Source organism: Nicotiana tomentosiformis, chromosome 6 (assembly GCF_000390325.3).
Source record: "Nicotiana tomentosiformis chromosome 6, ASM39032v3, whole genome shotgun sequence".
In the NCBI taxonomy this organism is placed as follows: domain Eukaryota; kingdom Viridiplantae; phylum Streptophyta; class Magnoliopsida; order Solanales; family Solanaceae; genus Nicotiana; species Nicotiana tomentosiformis.
The window spans coordinates 143,825,046-143,847,489 of NC_090817.1; the positions used below are offsets into that span (position 1 = coordinate 143,825,046).

Genomic DNA, 22,444 nt, shown 5'->3' on the forward strand with positions numbered 1-22,444 from the left:
TCTGAGAAATTGTGACGTAACTTAACACAAAATGTAAGGATAAATAGAAATGTAAATATAGATTGCGAAGAATGCAAAATAGATAAGGTTATCAGAACAATGAATCTTAGAATTCAACAAATAGAATCAATCTAAGAAATCTGAAAGAGCGATTCTTTACTGTAGAAAAATATAGCACTTTTATTACAATATAAGCCTGAAAAAAAATTTGTTTTACATAAATGGTAACCAAGCCCTTTTATAGTGGAGGGATTTGGCTCTAAGCATAATAAAATAAACATTCAGTGGGAGACCCATGATAAGTCAGTTTTTCCATGATTTCTGCCAAGATTCTCTCTAGTGGGATTGCAACGGCTTTTGTCTGCGAGCTCGATCTTGCTTAGAACCCTCGATTTTGGTTTGAGCTTGATTTTGGCTCGAACTCGTGATCTTGGTTCGAGCCCGATCCTGGCTCGAGCCCTCGAATTGATTCGAGGTCAATGTTGATTGGTCTCTGGATTATCAGCATAATAGATCTACTCTGCATCATGGTTCGATTTCGATTCGAGCTTGATGATGATATCGAACTCGACACGGATTGGCCTCCCCGGGTTCGAGGTTAGTTTGTTCCACCTTCGGGGTTTTACTTCGATAGATTATCGTTCGAACTCGATCGGACGTGCTAAGGCTGAAACCTATTTCGACCGTATACATATAGTTCCCTCATTTCTCAGAAAGAATGTGGCGAGAAACGATATGATTTTTTAACAGTTCGATCGGATTATAACCTGTTATTTTCATCGGGTTCGACCATGACGCATCTAGTAGTTGTCCCGTCAGTTTAGTCTTTCAAGGCATTTAATGTATGCCAGGCGGTGGTCGGCCACTGCTGATACTGAACCGCCATCGCTTGAACCTATAAATAACCATTTCTTTTATCTTTTACCACTTTTACATCTTCTATCTTCCAAATTTCTCAAGTTCTTCTTCGTACTCTCCAACTTACCAGTAAATCTGTGATTTCTTTCTGCAAAAGCCCCTCTTCAGTTCTACCAAATCTTTGTCACTTTCTTCTATTCCTCACCTTTGAATTCGAAAATGGCGAAAACATCGCAAACCATTCCTCAGAAAGAGAAGGCTTCATCTTCACAGTGTGCCGTCGATGAGACACCGGCAGAACCACGGCCTGAGGAGTGTGTTCCCCGGGCGTGTGTCCTTACTTCAGATTTTAAGGTCGATAAAGGTTCATCGGTCCCTGGCCGGTATGAGCCGGTATCGAGGTACATGTGTTCGATAACCGAGAAGCACCTCGAACAGCTAAAGAAGGATTGCAATTGGGGTGAAAAAGAAATAATAATTGCTACCCCTAACGAAGATATCACTTCTTATGTGAAAGGGTTTTTGAATGTATATACTTACCCTTTCACTTTAGGTCCCCTCGATTCCGTTATTATTAACTTCTGTCGACAATACCAGATAACCCTAGGCTAGGTCCATCCTTCTTTGTGGCGGATCGTTATCCTGATCCGATATTTTGTGAGCAAAATCGAGGGGATGCCGTTCACCCTCGACGATCTTATCCGATTGTACCGTCATTGACTTTTACGAGGAGGGTTAATAAAACTTCAGCGTCGGGCTACCAAGGCTCTGTTCTCGAGTATTGACGAGGACATGGACCGGGGTTGGATGGGCAGGTTCGTTCGAGTAAGGACTTCGGACCTTATTCCGACTGAAAAGATGCCCTTTCCCGAAGAGTGGAATATGAAACATAAGTGTGATCTTGCTGTTACTTCTACTTTGTTCTTTAATTTACTCTCTCATCGACACTCCTCTTTTTGTGATGTAGCGGTTCCCTAGATGCCCGGAGCAGTTCCCAATCTCAAGAACTGGGTACGAGCCCTTGTTTCGACCTCCACATACGCCGAACGCTCATGGCGTGATTTGTCAAAGGGTCGGTGGGAGGCCAAAAATTACGGTAAGATCATTTCTCGGACTCTTTGATGATCCGAACGAGGTGGTTTTCAAAATATTTTATTAAGGTTTTCCATATGCAGGTTTGGGTAAAGACGCGGTTTTGAGGCCCTTGTCCAATGAGGATGAAATTTCGGCCTCTGTCCCAAAGCCGGCGAAGGAAAATAAAAGGAAAAGAGCCTCGGTTCCCGAAGATCCAAAACCGAATAAGAGGATGGCTCGTAAGCCGAATAAGAATGTCATTCCTTTGACCGTGGAATCCGTTCTGCGTCTAAGAAGAAGAAGAAGAGGAGGAGGAGGAGGAGGAGAAAGAAGAAGAAGAAGAAGAAGAAGAAGAAGAAGAAGAAGAAGAAGAAGAAGAAGAAGAAGAAGAAGAGGAAGAAGAGTCCGCGCTGGCAGTCCGAATGAAGAGAACCACCGATGCCTCATCGCCGGCTTGATTGATGATGCTCCATGAGGCTACGCCTCGAACTGAAGATATACCGGAGAAGGATTCGGGTAGAGTCCCCGAACTATCGGATATCGAAGACGCATCTAATCGGAGTCGACCGGCAGGGGATATGACCGAAGAGGCCCTCGAACCCCTTCGAACCGAGGAGAACGCTCCAGGCGATTCATTTGGGGCAGCAGCAGTCGAGGATTCGCCTACCTTTCTCGCTTTTTCCGCAAGGGTGATTCGGGAAGCTCAAGCTATGGAGCCCTCGATCTAGACATGCCTCTCGATGAAGAAGATCCCTTTCGTGACCTATTTACCAGCATTGAGGACGTTGCCGGTGCTAGTGATGAATCGAATCTTTTTCACGGATTGCGGCAGGCTTTGAATCAGGTGAGCTTTTAAAATTATTTTGTCGGTACTATCTTTATGTTCATTTTTCGTTAACTTCGCTTCTTGTTTCTTTGTAGGCAGTGACAGTTCATCGAGAACAATGTTCTCGATCCCAGAATGAGCTGCATCGATTCGAGGCCGACCTACAACGGGCTACTGACGAGAGGAACTCCCTTAGACTTTCCTTAAGGTAGAGAGAAGAGGAAATAAAAGACCTCCGAGCTGAGCTGGCCAAGGCTTATCGAGATCAGACCGATTTGTCTAAGCAGATAATAATGCTTTTGAAAGCCTATGGGCTTGATACCGGAACGATAGCTAACATTTCGGTCTCGCAGCTGCAGCAAAAAATCGAGATGATCGGGAAGCTTCGTGAGGAGGTCGACGTGATAAGAACGGAGTCTTTGTGGTGGAAAGAATGTATGGACCGCGTTGCTGCAGAAAAAGAGACTGCTCGAGCCCAGTTATCATCGTCTGAAACCCAACTTCAGAAAATGAAGGAAAAAGGCTTGGTTCAAGCAAGAAGAATTGAGGAGCTTGAAGCTCGGTTGGCCTCTGTACTTGCCAAGGCCGAATCCGATGCCGAAAAGGCAAAGGCCGATGCGGATGCGCTCGTGGCCGTCTATCGGGCCGGTGCTGAAGCTGCCCAAGTCCAGGCAAGAGAGGCACCCGAGTCCGCCGATATTCGATTGGGTCGCCGAACTTGCTAAGTGCCGATCCAAAAGGGAAACTCTCGAGGAGATCCATGCTCGTGGTTTCGATCTCGCTGAAGAGATAAAAAAGGCCAAAGAACTCGAAGTCGATGCTGAAGCTCTGGTTTTTTATGGCGATGACGATGACGATGGGAGCAAGAGCAGATCCGAAAACGGGGGGGAGCCTGATAAAGAAGAGACCGCTCCTGATCCGACGGAGAAGAGACTGCCCCCGTAGATAACCAAGAAACTTAGCCCTTAGCTTTCATTTTGGTTTTTTGTGTTGGGTCCTGTTCGGACATTGTAAACATTTTTGTATATATATAAAGATCTTTTCTTTTCCCGACTTCCCTATGTTTTATTCTCTGCCTCGTGAAGATTTTGTTTCATTCATGCCTTATGAAGATTTTCATAAGGCTTTAGGAAATTTGATCGTATTTGGACCTTGTAGCCTTTATAACCGAGTGAGTGCTTGCTCAAACTCGAAATAAGGTAGCCCGTAGGCTTAGTAGTCGAGTGAGTGATTGCTCAAACTTGAAGTAATATAGCTCGTAGTCTATTAGTCGAGTGAGTGATTCGAACTCGAAGTGATATAGCCTGTAGGCTTAGTCGAGTGAATGATCTGAACTCGAAGTAATGTAGCCCGTAGGCGTAATGGTCGAGTGAGCGTTTGCTCGAACTCGAAATAAAAGTAGCTTGTAGGCTTAGTCGAGTGAATGATCCTGAACTCGAAGTAATGTAGCCTGTAGGCGTAATGGTCGAGTGAGCATTTGTTCGAACTCGAAATAAAAGTAGCCCGTAGGCTTAGTCGAGTGAATGATTCGAACTCGAAGTAATGTAGCCCGTAGGCGTAAGGGTCGAGTGAGTGTTTGCTCGAACTTGAAATAAAAGTAGCCCGTAGGCTTAGCGGTCGAGTTTATCTTAATTCTGATTGCATAATAAATCTCAAAATAGAGGAATTTTCCTTGGATATAAGATGCCGATAAAGAAGAGAACTTTCTTCGTACGTTATTACACGCCCGGGCTCAGGCCAATCTATATGAGCATGGTTCGCTTCGACCATTTGGCTCTTATAACTTTTCCTATTGGAACCCTGTTGTTGTGAAATAACTTTCTTGCGAGGCCTCGGATATTGTTGTAAATGCTGCACGATCAATGGTTGCCTCATTAAAAATGTTACAACCCATATTTTCGTACGTACGAGTATGTCGCAAGTCAATTAATGTAAGCTCAGAAATGAAATCATATTGAAAAATTTACAAAGTAAGTTAATCATGTTACCTCGGAGGTTACAAATATTGAAGATCATGAACAACAAGTACAAAGATGGTTGGAAGGTTCAAAAGCTAAAGGAATTGAAAAACATAATGTTTCATCGAAAATCGACAAATTGGGAATGTTATAGCATGTACTTTTGGAGTAAGACTAGGGTGTTTAACATGATAAGGAGGTTATGTTATGAGTTATGTTATTCGTATGATGTTATGTGTTATGTTTTGAAGTCAAGCGAGTAGTGGAACAAAAGTCGATGAAAGTCATCACAAGTTACGTTCATAAGTTTTACTGAAACTTTGGGTCAAATGTAACTGCCATTTTCTCCCAATATACGTAGAGTTATGGGGTGTTCCGCCCATCAAATTAAATCTCTATGAGTCTATTTTCCAACACATTAAACCGTTTGTCAATACGATATCGAAGTAGAGAGATATGGGCATTTTTGCGAGACTGCGCAGACTGTCACCTACTTGCTTAAACGAGAATCCAAAATTGGGTATGTTCGGGTCGTCCAAAAATGGGCTTGTTCGGGTCGTTCAAAGAGACCTTTTTAAAGGATTATCCCCTTCATATATTAGGCTTATAATAGGGAAAAATAATCAGACTTAATCTCTGCAAAATTCCTCCACAAATTTCCCACAAACCCCAATTTATTTTCTCTCCCTTTCAAGTTGTAATTGGAGGTAAAGACTAGAGTTTGAAGAACCAAGATAGGAGCCGAGTTATCCAACAAATAAGGTAAGTTTACTGCTCTCTTTTATCCACTTTTTTTCTACTGTAGATGCATAGTAAGTCGTTCTATATTTGTAAGAACTAACGGGACGGTGATCGAAAGCCGTGAGTTCGAGTTATTCACTTGTAGTGGACTGTTTTGTGGTGCTGTTGGGCTGCATGTTTTACTACTGTTTTGTGGAGTTTTGGAGGAGTAAGGGTGTGAAGAAACACCACATAAATACAGGATGTTGGGCTGGTCGTTCGTCATAACATTTTCGGGTTGTTGACACTACTATGGTGGTCGTTTTGTGTATGAAGAGATTGGAGTGTGTTGGGCTATTTTGTAGTATTGTGTGGTGTACACAAGGCTGGAAAATAATGTATATATGTTTTATTGTTGTTTTTGGTGTTGTTGGTGTTATCTTGAATTTGGAGGAAGTAAGGATTATAGGGGAGATGTTTTCTGTTTTAATACAAAATAAGCTTGTCGTTCGTTGTGTGTTAGTTGTACCTTTCGTAACTTAATGATAGTATTATTATCGTTGTTGTAGATTAAGGTGAGAAGAGGCGAGTTCAAGTTGGTGATTGGAAAGATTGTGATAAGGTATGTTAAGGCTAAACCTTTCTTCAATTTGGATGAACCCGTAACTACATGAGTTTGATAACGAGGCATAAAGAGAAGTTTGTATCTCAGAAATTACAGTATTCTCCCTTATCGGGACTTCATATTCAGTTTAGTATCGTCTTCTTTCAGCCAACAGAGCAGAGAGTATATATATATATATAGAGTATTGTCTTCTTCCAGTCAAGAGAGCAGAGGGTCTATAAATATACAGTATTACAGTATTTTCACCACCATCGAGCTATAATCGGTGGGCAGGCCCCTATTGGGCAATCTCTGATCAGATGGTAAGTTATATACCGAGCCTACTGTGGCCGAGCGCCTATGAGCAAGCCCATGATGGCCGAGATACAGAGCCTAGTATGGCCGAGCGCCTATGAGCGAGCCTACTACGGCAGGGCAGTTACACATACCGAGCCTTATAGGGTCGGACGACTATTTTACATACTATATGGAGAGAGTTGAGTCAATACCAGTAGGTAAGCATATCTTCAGATTATTTTTGACTCCCAGTTACATTCAGTTATTATATCATCAGTTCAGTTTCACCTTTCAGTTATTATGTTGCCTTACATACTCAGTACATTATTTTGTACTAACGTCCCTTTGCTGGGGACGCTGCATTTCATGCCTGCTGGTCCTAATAGACAGATGGATAGATCTTCCTAGTAGACAGAGCCAAATATCAGCTTGGTTGGTAAGCTCCACTTCCCCGGAGTTACCAGGTCTAGATCTTGGAGTCCGTTTTATATATACAAGTTTGATGGGTATGTCGAGGCCCTGTCCCGACCATGATACAGTTCAGCTATCTCTAGAGGCTTGTAGACAAGTCTTGTATAATTTGTATATCAGTAGATGTTCATGGCGGCCTCGTCAGCCTACATAATTATATATATATATATATATATATATATATATATATATATATATATATATATATATATATATGAGTTTTTGGGTATGTTTACCCCTCAGACGAGAGAGATGATATTTTTCAGATGATTCAGAATATGGCCTCATCGGCCTAGGTTGAGGGTTACTCCTCTAGAGCTCACAGTTACAGAGTGGTACGCTCGGGCCGAGTATGGTACCGGGTGCCGGCCACGCCTCTTCAGGTTTGGGGCGTGACAAAAAACCTTGCCGAAAAACTCATTTGGGATAAAATCGGTCTAAGGGAAAAAGAGTGCAACGCGTGCTTTCAAGCGAGAGATCCATCTTAGCCCTTGTTCGGACTTCTGCAGGGGTCAGTTTTGAAATATAAAATAATATGGAAAGGTTGTACCTTAGTAGTAGTACCGTTTTAGATGTGATACATTCCAGCTGCTTGATAGCTGTTTGCCGTTTATAATGCCGAGCATGTACGATCCCTTTCCGATGTTCTCGAGCACCTGATATGGTCCTTCCCAATTCGGTCCTAGTTTCCCTTCGTTCGGAATTCGGGTATTGATGGTAATTTTTCTTAACACTAAGTCCACAGGCTTGAAATGGCGGAGCTTGGTTCTTCGATTATAATATCTTTCGATTCGTTGCTTTTGGGCGGCCAATTGGACGAGAGCAGCTTCTCGTCTTTCGGCCGATAGTTCGAGGCTGGTATTCATAGCCTCGTTATTTGATTCTTCCATCGCGAATCGAAATCTGGCACTGGGTTTACCAACTTCGAATGGTATCAATGCTTCGGACCCATATACTAAGGATAATGGGGTCGTCCCCGTACTGGTTTTTGATGTTGTCCGATATGCCCAAAGGACTTCGGGCAGGATTAACCTCTTCTTTAAGTTTTGAATGACAGTTTTGTTCGTTGATTCGGCCTGCCCATTCCCACTGGGGTGGTATGGCGTCGATAGTATCCTCATTATCTTGTGGTCTTCGAGGAATCTTGTTACTTTACTGCAAACGAATTATTTTCCATTGTCACATGCTATTTCGGCGGGTATCCCGAATCGGCATATGATATGATCCCAAATAAAGTCTATAACTTCTTTCTCTCTTATTTTCTCGAACGCATGCGCTTCAACCCATTTAGAAAAATAGTCAGTCATAAATAAAATGAATTTGTCTTTACCTGGGGTTGATGGCAGAGGGTCGACGATATCCATTCCCCATTTCATGAATGGCCAAGGGGATAGGACTGAGTGGAGTTGCTCTCCGGGTTGGTGGATCATCGGTGCGAACCTTTGGCATTTGTCACATTTACGAACAAATTCCTTCGCATCTTTGCCCATATCGATCCAATAATACCCTGCTCTGATTATTTTTCGAACTAATGTATCGGCTCCAGAGTGATTCCCGCACTACCCTCATGCACTTCCCGTAGGATATAATTGGTATCTCTTGGACCCAAGCATACTGCCAATGGTTCATCGAACGTTCTTCGGTACATCGTTCCATCTGAAGCCAACGTGAATCGAGCAGCTTTAGTCCGTAGGGTTTTGGAATTTTTAGGGTCCGATGGGAGTTTTTCGCTGTTCAAGTATTCAATATATTTGTTTCTCCAATCCCAGGTTAAGCTTGTAGAATTTATTTTGGCGTGACCTTCTTCGATTACCGATCTCGAAAGTTGAACAACATTCCCCGAGCCCGAATCATCTACCTCGACCGACGACCCCAAGTTCGCAAACGCATCGGCCTCATTATTCTGTTCTCGTGGTACATGCCGTAAAGTCCATTGTTTGAAATGGTGCAAAGTGACAAGCGGTTTATCTAAATACCTTTGCATTCTACCTTCTCGAACTTCGAAGTTTTTGTTTACTTGACTCACCACCAGCAAGGAGTCGCAATTGGCTTCAATGACTTCTGCTCCCAATTTTCTAGCTAGCTCGAGACCTGCAATCATGGCTTCATACTCGGCCTCGTTGTTAGTCAATCTAATAGTTTTAATAGATTGTCTAATAATGCCACCCGTGGGCGGTTTCAAAACTATACCCAGCCCGGACCCCTTTACGTTCGAAGCCCCATCCGAAAAAAGGATCCATACACCCGATGATGTACCTGATTTCAATAGTTCTTTTTCGACTTCGGGTGCGAGGGTTGGCGTGAAATCGGCCATGAAGTCTGCTAAAATTTGAGACTTGATGGTCGTGTGGGGTTGATATTCGATATCGTACCCACTGAGTTCGATGGCCCATTTGGCCAGTCGGCCTGATAATTCAGGTTTGTGCAAAATATTACGAAGTGTGTAAGTGGTTAACACACATATAGGATGAAATTGAAAGTACGGCCTTAACTTTCTTGAGGAGATTATCAATGCAAGTGCCAAATTTTCTAGGAGCGGATATCTAGTTTCCGCTTCTCCTAAGGTTCGACTCGTATAATAAATGGGGAATTGCATACCTTGCTCTTCTCGAACTAGGACACCGCTTACGGCGACTTCCGATACTGCCAAGTACAAACAAAGTTTTTTATCTGTTTTTGGAGTGTGAAGTAGTGGTGGGCTTGATAGATATCGCTTTAGTTCCTCTAATGATTGTTGGCACTCCGGGGTCCAAGCAAAATCGTTCTTCTTTTTGAGTAGAGAGAAAAATTTGTGACTTCGGTCAGATGATCTTGAGACGAACCGACTTACGGCTGCAATCCGACCCGTTAGCCTTTGTACGGCCTTCACGGTGTCCACAATGACGATGTCTTTGATGGCCTTGATTTTATCGGGGTTAATCTCTATTCCCCGATGTGACACCATGAAGCCGAGAAACTTGCCCGACCCGACCCCGAAAGCACATTTCTCGGGGTTGAGCTTCATGTTGTATTTCCTTAAAATCTCAAACGTTTTCTGCAAATGAGTCAAATGGTCCTCTGCGCGCAAGGACTTAACTAACATGTCATCAATATAAACTTCCATTGATTTTCCTATTTGTTTTTCGAACATTTTATTTACTAGGCGTTGGTAAGTAGCCCCTGCATTTTTTAGCCCAAAGGATATCACATTATAACAATACGCTCCATATTTGGTGACAAATGAAGTCTTTTCCTGGTCCTTCGGGTTCATCTGGATTTGATTATACCCGGAATAGGCATCGAGAAAAGTGAGGATCTCGTGGACGGCCGTGGCATCGATTATGCGATCGATGTTGGGCAGCGGAAAGGAATCTTTGGGGCATGCTTAGTTCAAATCCTTATAGTCCACATACATTCTAAGTTTGTTCCCCTTTTTAGGGACTACAACTACGTTGGCTAGCCATTCGGGATATTTCACCTCCTGAATGGACCCTACTTTGAGAAGCTTGGTTACCTCGTCATTTATGAATGCGTGCTTTCTCTCTGACTGGGGTCTTCTATTTTTCTTCACCGATCTGAACCTGGGGTCCAAACTTAGCCGATGCGTCATTATGTCCGGCGGAATCCGTGTTATATCTAAATGGGACCAGGCAAAACAATCGATGTTATCGATAAGAAATTGGACGAGTTTCTTCCCGAGTTCGAGGCTCAACCCTGTTCCCAAGTATACCTTTCGCTCGAGCTAGTGCTCGATTAATGTGACTTGTTCTAGCTCTTCGATTGTTGATTTGGTGGCGTCGGAGTCATCGGGAATCACGAAAGATCGAGGGACCCTTTGATCATTATCCTCTTTGATTTTATGGTTGTCTGGCTGGGTTGGAGCTGATGTCTGTGATTGCTATTTGGTGTCCCGTTCTCCTTTCGGGCCCAATTCGTTTATCGACGAATGTGAGGACATTGGTTTAGCTTCGTCGACGGCGAACATTTCCTTTGCAGCTGGTTGTTATCCGTACACCGTTTTGACACCTACCGATGTCGGGAACTTGAGGGCATGGTGTAGGGTCGAAGGCACAGCTCTCATGTTGTGGATCCATGGCCTTCCGAAAAAGGGCGTTATATCTCATATCGCCTTCGATCGCGTGAAACTTTGTTTCTCGGATGGTTCTGGCCACGTTTATTGGTAGGATTATCTCACCTTTGGTGGTTTCGCATGCCATATTGAACCCGTTTAGGACCAGAGTTGCGGGTACGATCTGATCATGTAGGCCGAGCTGCTCTACTACCTTCAATCGAATGATGTTGGGCGAGCTACCTGGATCGATTAACACACGCTTAATTTTAGTTTTATTCATGAGTACGGATATTACCAGTGCGTCGTTATGAGGTTGGGCGACCCCCTCTGCATTTTAATCATCAAAGGACAAAGTCCACATGGGTGCGTAATCTTGAGTCCGAGATCGCTTTTCCCTCACCATCGATGTTTTAGTGCGTTTAAGCACTGGTCCCTGAGGGGTATCGATGCCGCCGATGGTCATATGGATGACGTGCTGCGGTTCTTCTTGCTCGTTTTGCTTGCTGAAATCCCTGCTTTTAAAATGGTTCTTCGCCCTATCACTCAGAAATTCCCGAAGGTGCCCTTTGTTAAATAAGTGAGCTATTTCCTCTCTTAGTTGCTTGCAATCTTTCGTTCTGTGGCCATGGGTATCATGATATTCACACGTCTGATTGGGATTTCTTCGGGCAGGATCGGTCTGCAGGGGTCGAGGCCATTTAGTGTCTTTAATGCGTCCGATGGCTGATACGAGAGCGGATGCACCAACGCTGAAGTTATATTCTGATAATTGAGGTGCTTCTATAGGATCAACATATTTATCGAAGCCTCTCTTACTCATAAGCCCCCGAGAATTTTGTCCTCTATCAATCATTTGATTGTTCCGAACTGCATTGCATGGTGAACCGTTGTTCACCCGATCTGCGACGTACGGTCGATATCGGTCTCTGCTCGACCTTTGTTCTTTGTCGGTCTCCTTTTGGTTTTTAGTAACTGTCCTATTCTGATGAACGGGTCCGTACGGAGCTCCCAACTGATCATCCTCGACCCTAATTTTTGATTGGTATCGGTTGTGTACATCTGCCCAAGTTATCGCTAGATACTCGATCAAATTTTGTTTCAGCCGATGTGATGATGTCGAACTTAGCTCGTTCAACCCTTGGGTGAAAGCTTGTACGACCCAATCATCCGTGACCAGGGGTAATTCCATGCGTTCCATTTGAAACCGAGATACGAATTCCCTCACATTTCATTCTCCCTTTGCTTTACTTTGAAGATGTCTGATTTCCTTGTTGCAACCTTTATGGCACCAGCATGCGCCTTTACGAACGAATCTGCTAACATGGCAAAAGAATCGATGGAATTCGGCAGTAAATTGTGGTACCAGATCATCGCTCCCTTCAAGAGGGTCTCCCCGAGCTTTTTCAACAACACGGATTCGATCTCATCGTCCTCCAAATCGTTGCCTTTTATGGCACATGTGTAAGAGGTGACATGTTCGTTAGGGTCGGTCGTTCCGTTATATTTAGGAATTTCGGGCATACAGAATTTTTTGGGGATTGGCTTCGATGCCGCACTCGACGGAAAATGCTTTTGTATGAATTTTTTCGAATCAAGCCCCTTTATCATTGGTGGAGCCCCCAGGATTTGATCGACCCTGGCATTGTACGTTTCCACTCTCTTGTCGTTGGCTTCGACTCATTTTGTGAGTTCCTCGAGCAATTTAGTAATTCCGGGAGTAGTCCCCGATTCTTGCTCGTTAGATTTCACTATGACGGGCTCTGTTCTGGGGGTGAGTTCTCAGAGTGGATTGGAATCCGGCCTGCTTTGTGCACGAGTTTGTCTCTGTAGCTGAGCTATCGCTACTTGTTGGGCTTATAGCATCTCGAAGATCATATATAAGCTGGCCCCGATTTTTTCCGCGTTTTGGGTGTCTCGGGCTACGGACCGAGTACCGCCCTGAATGCTTCTTTCCGGTTCGGAACGCTGATTAGCCTCCAAAGCTATTTGTGAATTGACATCCAATGGTATTTCGGCTTGAATTTCAGGTACTTCGATTCGAGCCTCGGTGCCATCATTAATTGGCCTTCCGGCCCCGGGTGCCAAGTTGTTGGTTTCATCTTGAAGGCCGGCTTCGTAATTGATCGGCGAAGCTATTTGATTGGTGGTTATTCGTAGCTGATTCGAAATTCAAGATGTTTTCGGAAATAAGTGCAAAGCACAATGGCGTATTTTTTCAGATTTGTATCAAATAACCACTGTTATCCTCGGCCCCACGGTGAGCGCCAAACTATTTACCCGAAAATCGATAGAGTTGAATTTATACGCAGTTCCGAGGATATGTGGCGTAACTTAAGACAAAATGTAAGGATAAATAGAAATGTAAATATAGATTACGAAGAATGCAAAATAGATAAGGTTATCAGGAACAATGAATCTTAGGATTCAACAAATAGAATCAATCTAAAAAATTTGAAAGAACAATTCTTTACTGTAGAAAAATATAGCACTTTTATTATAATGTAAGCCTGAGAAAAAAACTTGTTTTACATAAATGGTAACCAAGCCCTCTTATAGTGGAGGGATTTGATTCTAAGCATAATAAAATAAATATTCAATAAGAGACCCATGATAACTCAGTTTTTCCATGATTTCTGCCAAGATTCTCTCTAGTGGGATTGCAACGGCTTTTGTCTGCGAGCTCGATCTTGCTTAGAACCCTCGATTTTGGTTTGAGCTTAATTTTGGCTAGAACTCGTGATCTTGGTTCGAGCCCGATCCTGGCTCGAGCCCTCGAATTGATTCGAGGTCAATGTTGATTGGTCTCTGGATTATCAGCATGATAGATCTACTCTGCATCATGGTTCGATTTCGATTCGAGCTTTGATGATGATATCGAACTCGACACGGATTGGCCTCCCCGGGTTCGAGGTTAGTTTGTTCCACCTTCGGGGTTTTACTTCGATAGATCATCGTTCGAACTCGATCGGACGTGCTAAGGCCGAAACCTATTTCGACCGTATACACCCCTATTTGAGTCCGACTATATCCGAATTCGCGCCGGGTAGGGCCTTATTCGGGGCAGCGCTTCCTAACAAGGATTTTTTCAAACCCAGGGGTCGAACTCGAGAGTCGAGACCTTTGGTTAAGGGAAGAACAATCTCATTCACTGCACCACATCCTTTGGTGGTGACTTTGTTATTGTATGCTCTCTTCTATCCCTAACCTTAAAGGATTACAATAAACGGTATAAATTAATTACGGTTATATTTTCCGCATCGAGTTTATATTTAAGTTAAGAATGTAATGTTCATTACTTAAACATGGTTGGATTTGGAGTAGTTGATGTGTAAAGAAGACATTTGTTCGTACTAATTGGTTTGGCGTAAAATATGCTGAGTGCTAGGAAGTATTTACGATATTATTTAAGTATTTATGATATTATTTTGGTTGACGAGAAATGTAAAATAAAAGTTGATAACACAAATATGACTTGAGTTACTACCAAATAGTTGCAAGTGGAGGGTTATAAACAGATAAAAATCTATGTATTTTCTATATTTTCATTCTCAATCTTGTCAATGGCATGCTTATTTCCAAAAATTGAATTTCTGAAATTGACCTGAGAACCAATTTGCTCGCCGTTAGCTAGGACTATACCCAAAAGGTATTATTGTACAAGCAAATAAAAAAGAAATCGAGTGGTCAGTAGCAAAGTAATTTAAGTGTAAATTACGATTTAAAGCATAATAATATATTTATAACTTGTTTGGCCAAGCCGTAAAAATTAGCTTATTTTAAATTTTTTTTTTTAAATGTGCTTTTCTCAAAAGTAATTTTGGTGAGAATCAATTTGGCTAATTAATTGAAAAGCATTTTCGAGCAGCAATTAGTGTTTGGGCAGACTTTAAAAATTGCTTTTAAGTATATTTTTTTCAAAAGTGTTTTTGGAGAGAAGCTATTTTTTTCTACTTCTACTAAAAAATACTGTTTTTCTTCTAAAAGCTTGGTCAAACACTTCAACTTAAAAAAAAAAAAAACTTCTTTTGAAAAAAAAAAATGCTTTTGCATTTAGAGATGTTTGGCCAAACAGGTTATTACTAAGTACGATTTTCTTGATTATGTTACACTTAATGGTAAAAAGGAATTGTCAAGGCATAGTTTTCTTGGAAACAAAGGAATTGTAGAAAACTTTAAAATGGCAAGGGAAAAAAGAAGAAATTTATTCACACAGATAATACACAGTATATCAACATATGCATGACTTATATATGCCATTGGATTTATTTAATTCTTAGGTATAACATTAGCTACGGTTATGGGTGTACAAATGAAACCGATAAATTGCACCACCCGATAATTCGAGTCAAACCGAGAAAAAAAATCGACTATGATTCGGTTTGATTTGGTTTGGTTTTAACTAAAAAAAGTCAAAACGAAACCAACCCAACTCGACAATATTTCTTTTAGTGGTTAGTCATGTAAATAATAGTACTTATTAGTCGTAATTTTAATTTATATATTTTTTCATTATGGCTTATTAATAATATTTTTATGCAATTTTATTATCTTTATTGTTGAATATTTCAATACAATGTCATGACTCATCTCATATTTATATTATTTTATTGAAAAACACTTTATATAGTTCTGTCTTACTAGGATTAAAGAAATATTTGGAACACAAATTTTACGTTTTGTGCTATGAAGACTTTATGGGAAAAAATTCGAAAAAACTCGAAAACCCGAAAAATTCGAGAAAATCTGAGATTAAAAAACCCAAAAATACACTATATAAATAGGTAAAAAATATTTTTATAGCCATATATAATATATTTTGATTTTCTTTGATTTAATAGTATATATTTACTTTTATATACTTTGATTTCACTTGATTAAAATTTTGGTTCCACTGTTAGCTTAAGGTCAACTAAAATATGTCTTATGGCCGACCAAAAAAATGAGAACTAGCATAGTACAATGAAGTATTTGCAAAAATATGAAAACTACAAATGTCATATCGAGTGACGTAATTCTTTTACGAGGGAAATAATGAAATCGTGTTATTGAAATTTGAAATTAGCATAATATGTGCGTAAAATGGAAGCAACAAACAAAAATAGAAAGCGAACAGGAGAAGTATTAAAGGAAGATTCTGGAAGTTGCAACTAAACCATGATTAATTAACAGAATTTATTTACTACTAAGTTTGAGGGAAAAAAACAGAATTTAGTAAGTTTAATTATCTATCTCTCACGAGTCACCACAATTCCCGTATAAATTCATCGGTGGAACCTTTCTCTCTCCTTTCCCCTTTTTCTCTCTCTACTCGCGCCTCTTCGAGATCCACCACTCTCTCTACAGCAAAACCCTAGAACTCAAAGCTTCTTAGAGAGAGAGAGAGAGAGAGAAAGGCGGAGAGAGAGAAGCTCAGAGATTATACCAGCAAATCTCTCTCACATTTCCCTGATCTAATACAAATCCAGGTACATCAAATTAATCTTACTCTTTTTCCGTACATGACCTCCATTGTATTTAATAAAGTTCATTTTTTGACGTGTTTATATTCGTTTTTATATGTGATGTGGTGAGATATGTGAATAAATGATCACGAGCCTAAGGTTTTGAGCATTTTTTGTTATTTTTTTGGTTAATTTAATACATTTCATGTTTTTTCGTGTTTATATTCGTCTCTATATGTGATGTACTAATAGATATGTGAATAAAAAAATACGAGCCTAGGGTTTTGACTTTTTGAGCTTTTATTTTTATTATTTTTTCTGGTTAATTTTGTATTTAGGCCTTTATTGAGGATGGCGGCAGTAGCAACAGCAGCGGCAGCACAACCAGTTTCTGCTCAAGTTGTGCGTATTGATATTAGTTCCCGATTTTTCTCAGCTCAGTTCTGTATTTCTTTGTCTAGTTAGACAGTCATTTGAGTTTATTTTTGTTTGTATATAGGTGGCTAATGCATTTGTGCAGCAATACTATCATATATTGCACCATTCGCCTGGGCTTGTATTTAGGTTTTATCAGGATATAAGCAAGCTTGGACGCCCCGAAGATGATGGCTCCATGGGCATCACTACCACAATGCAAGTAAGCGCCTTCCCCCAATATTTATTTAGTTTTAGGAATTCGCGAGCAATGTGCCTAAATATTTTGTTCCTTTATGATTGTGCTGCCATGTGACCTTGAGGTCACATGTTTAAGCCGTGGAAACAGCCTCTTGTAGAAATGCAGGGTAAGGCTGCGTACAATAGACCCTTGTGGTCCGGCCCTTCCCCGGACCCCGCACATAGCGGGAGCTTAGTGCACCGGGCTGCCCTTTTTTATGATTGTGGTTTCTTAATTTTTTATTGGCTGCTTGGAAAATTCTATAAGAATTGAGAGATAGTTGATTGATTAGATGAGGAACAAGGGAGTCGAGTTTTGTCGAATTTTGATTTTTATTTCTGCAGTTAAAGATCACATTTTTTACGAAGAAATGTATTAAATCATAATTAGTGTTAGATGATCACATGTAAAAATCACATTTATCTAATTAATATACACATATCGCTCAGGAAAAGAATGGTTTTAATCCCTCTGTTTCAAACTAAATGCCTTAATTTGACTTTGCACTTATATTGAAAAGTTAAAGATCAGAATAATATGGTATTAGTTGAGAGAGCATGTTCTATATCAAGTACATTAGTTTTTGTAGAATAATACAGAGCGAAAAAGTCGTACGATTTGGAGAATATTAGCTGTAGAGATGTGGATGCATACTTGAATTTGTTATGCAGGTTTTGGGTTTGGAGAAGATCTAATTGCCTTTCAATGAATTTAAAACTGGTCAACATTGAGAGGCTCATGTTTAGGTATAATAGGGAGATAGATTTTTTACTTTCTGCTGATCTGTGCTGTTTTCTCTTTTGAATGATCACTGCTGAAGTTGCTCATGTTCTGTCATTTCATGTCAAACGCAGGCAATCAATGATAAGATACTCTCACTTAACTATGGAGACTTCAGAGCAGAGATTAAGTCTGTGGATGCCCAAGAATCCTTCAATGGCGGGGTGCATGTCCTTGTGACTGGATATTTAACTGGGAAAGATAACTTGATCTTAAATTTCTGTCAAACGTTCTTCCTAGCACCGCAAGATAGAGGGTACTTTGTCTTGAATGATATGTTTCGATACGTAGAGAATGTCAGTCAGCATGATGCAGTCCAGGTTCCAGTAACTGATGCTGAGGCTCCTGTCACGCCACAGCAAAGTAATTGAAACAAATGATTGGTTCTTTCGGCAATACCCTAATTAGCAACTGACGAAGTATTTGTTTTGAAGTTGTTGCAGATCCACCTCCAGTACAGGAGAATCACATTCCTGAGCAAAGCACACCGCCAGCGGAGGAAGCTGATGTGGGAGAAGTTTACAACCCACCTGAGAATGGTGATGTGCCTATTGTTGAAGAGGAAGTGCCTGTGTCTGAGGTTGTTGATGAAGTCCAAGATGGCTCTGAAGTGGTAGTTGAATCTGACACCAAAACTGGGGAAGTTCCTAAGAAGTCATATGCTTCAATTGTAAGTGGCCATGGGCAACAAATAACTGAAAGCATATTCTTCTTAGTGTATGCTTACAAGGGGTTAATTTGCAATATTAGTACCTCTATATTTATATAGTTAAGACGGACTAGAGCATTTGCTAAGTCTTATTGGTTTTCAAAGATGATTTGGGGAAGGAAAAGGTCTATTGAAGTTTTCTTAGTTAGACAATTTGCAATTTGTTTCAGGTCATGCATCTCAAGGAAAGCGCTGCTACTTTCTCCCCTCCTCCAGCACCTGCTCCTAGGAAGCCTATGGCAAAGAGGGTTGAGCAAGTGAATCAACCAGCCACAACAGCAACTGATGGCCCAGTTTCCAGCTCAGATAGTGTTGATAACATAAATGACCCAGAAGGAGAAGGTATGCAACTGCAGAGTTTGCTTCCAGTTTTTTGGTTGCATTTTAAATTATATTTCACTATAATTTGTGTTGATTTCTCATTCTTGTGTTTATTAAACTGCCTCCAGCAGCTGATGGCTACTCAGTCTACATAAAAGGCTTGCCTATGAGTGCGACTGTGGCCTTACTTGGAGATGAGTTCAAGAAGTTTGGGCCTATCAAAAATGGAGGCATTCAAGTCAGAAGTAACAGGGTATCTGTTTGTGCTATTTTCCTGCTAATTAAAGAAAAAACTGCATGTGCATTCTTTTGCTATAAGTTCCTCATTTGCAATTACGAATTCTTTAATTAATAAACTGATTTAAGTCAGCAACAGGGATTTTGTTTTGGATTTGTGGAATTTGAAGTGGAGAGTGCTGTGCAAAAAGCAATCGAGGTATCTCATCTTCACCCCCCACATGCATGTCATGTATTATAAGTTGAAGAGGATGCGAAAAACAGTTGAACTCCTCCACCCCCCCCATGCATGTCATGTTTTTTAAGTTGGAGTGGATGAGAGGAGTAGTTGCTAAAATTTCTTTCATCAAGTACAAGTACTTTGGGAAATGCATAAGAAGTCAGTGAGCACCCATATGCCTTACTTTTATTAGTAGTGTTGAGTAACCATATTGCTGTGAGCTGTTCTTTTCTTTGAAGTTGAGCTTTTTGTCGTTTCGGCTTTACTTTAAACTGCTTTTGTGGAACTAATTAATTGATTTTGTTTCAATGTCTGTTTTAGTTTTACATTATATTGTTTGATGTTTCTAGTAATAATGACTTGGTAACTTTTCTAACTTATTGTTGCATAGTAGCTCTATGAAAGCTCATACTGATTTTGACTGCTTTATGCTGGAAGGTTTCTCAAATAAAAGTTGTTGAATTTGAAGTAGTTTGAATGTTAATCTTGTACGATCTGTCAAATGAGTGTGTTGGATCAGATTTTGGAGGAGTTGAAATAGGTTTGAGTCAATGAACAAGTTGTGACCCCACCTCCTGAAATTTGTTTGGGTTATGATGGGCTAAACAATGGGTCATAGCCCGGCCTTTACAAATCAAAACTGGGTCTTTTTAATATGTAGTTATACAATTGAGCTGCTACATATGTCTCAAAACATTCTCCTCTCTCCCAAAACAAAAGAACAATAAAATGGAATGGCAGTTATTTCGCTTGGTGGACTAGTTTGTCCAAGTAAGTCTTTTCCCTCATTATCCAGCATCAGCAAATTGATGGCACTGGATTGAGGAAGTACTGTTTTTAAGGTCTTGATTAAATATTGAAGTTGGGTATTTTCTTTTTAACCCCAAATTGACTGTCTCCATCATTATAATTTCGTCATCTTGCCGCAAATGATCTGGAATTCAATGCCATGTAATATTTTCACTAATTACGCAGCTGGAATGAAATTTATGCCAATTAGGTTTATTTGGGTAAGGCTGCGTACTATAGACCCTTGTGGTCTGGCCCTTCCCCGGACTCCCCGCATAGTGGGAGCTTAGGGTACCAGAATGCCCCTTTTTAAGTTTATTTGGGTAATTCTTTACAATTTAATTTGGGCTATTAAGGTATTCCTAATTGACCTAAACTTTTGCATCAGTTGATTTGTGCTGCCTATTAATGAAGTTTACTCCTTGTCTAACCTGTAAAAATTCTGTTGGATTACATTACATGTTTCTGGGTAAAATTTGGTATTGTCCAAGTTAAGTAAATGTTCCTTGCACACAACCCATTGAAGTGTGGCGGCTTGCACTCTTGTGGGTCTATCACATTTGGCCTTAATTAACAATTCTTATCGTCACCTCAGCCAGTTCTGCAAATATAAAACTATCTCCTCTGCATTTATGTTGCACTATTTTTCTTTTTGTCATCTCTAAAAGAGGTTGACATGTTTGTAGATTTAGAAACTAGATTTCTTCTTTCCCATTTGATATTTGTCATGAGTTGTTGTAAACCCCACTAGATGAAAAAACAGATTGTAAGGTACAAGAGTATATTTGACATGTGGCTATACTATGCATTCCAAGTTGTTCCCTGTAGAAGCTTTAAATTGTGCAGTTCAAGGGAATGGAAATTACTTTAGAGGCAAGAATTGTTAAATCTGGTTTGGAAGATTTCATGTGGTAGGTCTCGGAGGCAGATGGTGGTTTTATTGAATATGCACTTTGGGTCATGTTGGTATGGTTATCATTTAGGCTAGTATGCATGCTAGTACTCCTTGCTTGTGTTATGCCTCATCCAATTTGTTCCTTTGCCCCCACTCAGTTTTCTTTTGGGCTTCCTTTGCTTCAGGCTTCTCCAGTTCTAATCGGTGGGTGGCAAGCTGTGGTCGAGGAGAAGAGGTCTACCAATTCTCGAGGTAAGCTTAATGATTGTCCTTTGGAAGTGATTAGAATGACAGATGCGTAGCCAATAGGAAAAGTTTAAATAATTGCATATTCGACATGTGTTGTGTTGGGTATAGTAAAGGACATGTTTCTATAATTACTGCGTCCTTTCTGATTGAGGAGAGTATTATCTTGTTTTTCCGCTTTCATGGCAAAGCATTCTTGAAAAGAGGAAGCTGAAATGGCATTTTTGAGGGGCCGTTGATGTTTTGGTTTTAATTTATACATAAAGCGATATCCATTTATGTACATAAAGGGGAAATGGATATCGAAGCGGATAATGGAGCAGCGGGTAGGGGCCGCTGGGCTCCCCTGCTTTATTACGGATCTTAAGAAGGAAAATGTCTAAAATTTGGACTTCACGAATCACTCCTAGAAAGTGTAGCAACATTATTACCTTTTTACAATGAATTTAATTGTCTTATCTCTATTGCAGGTAACACCAGAGGTAGGTTTCAATCTGGAAGGGGTGCTGGATTCAGGAACGATGGTGGAAGAGGACGAGGAAATTATGGAGGTGGCAGGGGCTATGGTCGAGATGATTTCAATGGAAGAAATGAGTTCAACAACAGGGGTGGCAGTCGTGGGGGGTCATCAAACCGCGGAGGCGATGGATATCGGCGAACTGACAACACAGGTGGGCGAATGAATCGTGGTGGTGGGGTGCCTAATGGAACAGCTAAAAACATGGCACCCCGCTATTCTGCTACAGCTTGAATAGTAGTAGCTTAGAGCGAAATGAGAGTTGGTCTTATTATTTGAATCTGACTTTTAAATGATTAACTGTTGAGGTGGAAAGAAATTTTGTCAGGAGCAATGATGTTTTCCCAAGAGCTCTATTTGCTAATTTTTCTAGTTAATTATTTTTTTGTTAATCATAGGTGAGATAGGAATGGAGTTCTTAGAAGATTCCTTTGTGTAGCATATCTGAGCCCTAGGAAGAGATTATCCCGTCTTTTCTGGGCCTTTTTGTATTGGATTATTGTTTGGGGCTTTTTACTTGTGATCGTGGAAATTTATTTATTTTAACCGTGATTTTGCGTGGCTTTATGATCAGATGCAGCGTAATTTGTCTTATGCCGTGATAGAGTATGCAGGGATTAGTTGTTCTGATATTGTTTTTTATTCACTGTTTGGTATGTTGTATTAAAAATAATAATTGCATAATTTTTAAGAAGGTACAAGTTTGGTTTTAACTACCCTACCCTTTACAAGGTATAAGTTATCCCGGTATTAATTTTAATTTCGGGATAATTTA

The 22,444-nt window shown here is 40.6% G+C and overlaps 1 protein-coding gene across 7 annotated transcripts; it reads left to right on the forward strand.

Moving 5' to 3' along the window:
* The first annotated feature begins 16,144 nt into the window (after positions 1 to 16,144).
* On the forward strand, positions 16,145 to 22,221 carry LOC104107687 (nuclear transport factor 2-like). 7 transcript variants are annotated; one of them, XM_009616550.4, is made up of 10 exons: positions 16,145 to 16,324; positions 16,639 to 16,702; positions 16,800 to 16,937; positions 17,810 to 18,098; positions 18,170 to 18,405; positions 18,615 to 18,786; positions 18,894 to 19,018; positions 19,136 to 19,201; positions 21,092 to 21,158; positions 21,623 to 22,221. In XM_009616550.4, the coding sequence occupies exons 2-10, from the start codon at positions 16,652 to 16,654 to the stop codon at positions 21,901 to 21,903; spliced, it is 1,425 nt and encodes a 474-aa protein (XP_009614845.1). In that variant the 5' UTR covers positions 16,145 to 16,324; positions 16,639 to 16,651; the 3' UTR covers positions 21,904 to 22,221. The 7 variants fall into 7 exon arrangements, with proteins under 7 accessions (XP_009614845.1, XP_009614847.1, XP_009614846.1 ...); XM_009616552.4 differs by having other exon boundaries at positions 19,142 to 19,201; XM_009616551.4 differs by having other exon boundaries at positions 18,897 to 19,018.
* Positions 22,222 to 22,444: the final 223 nt, after the last annotated feature.

Coding starts and splice junctions, on each gene's coding strand:
- LOC104107687 (XM_009616550.4), top strand. CDS start 16,652: ATGGCGGCAGTAGCAACAGCAGCGGCAGCACAACCAGTTTCTGCTCAA. Junction 19,202..21,091: donor CTGTGCAAAAAGCAATCGAG/GTATCTCATCTT, acceptor CCTTTGCTTCAG/GCTTCTCCAGTTCTAATCGG. Junction 21,159..21,622: donor GAGGTCTACCAATTCTCGAG/GTAAGCTTAATG, acceptor TCTCTATTGCAG/GTAACACCAGAGGTAGGTTT.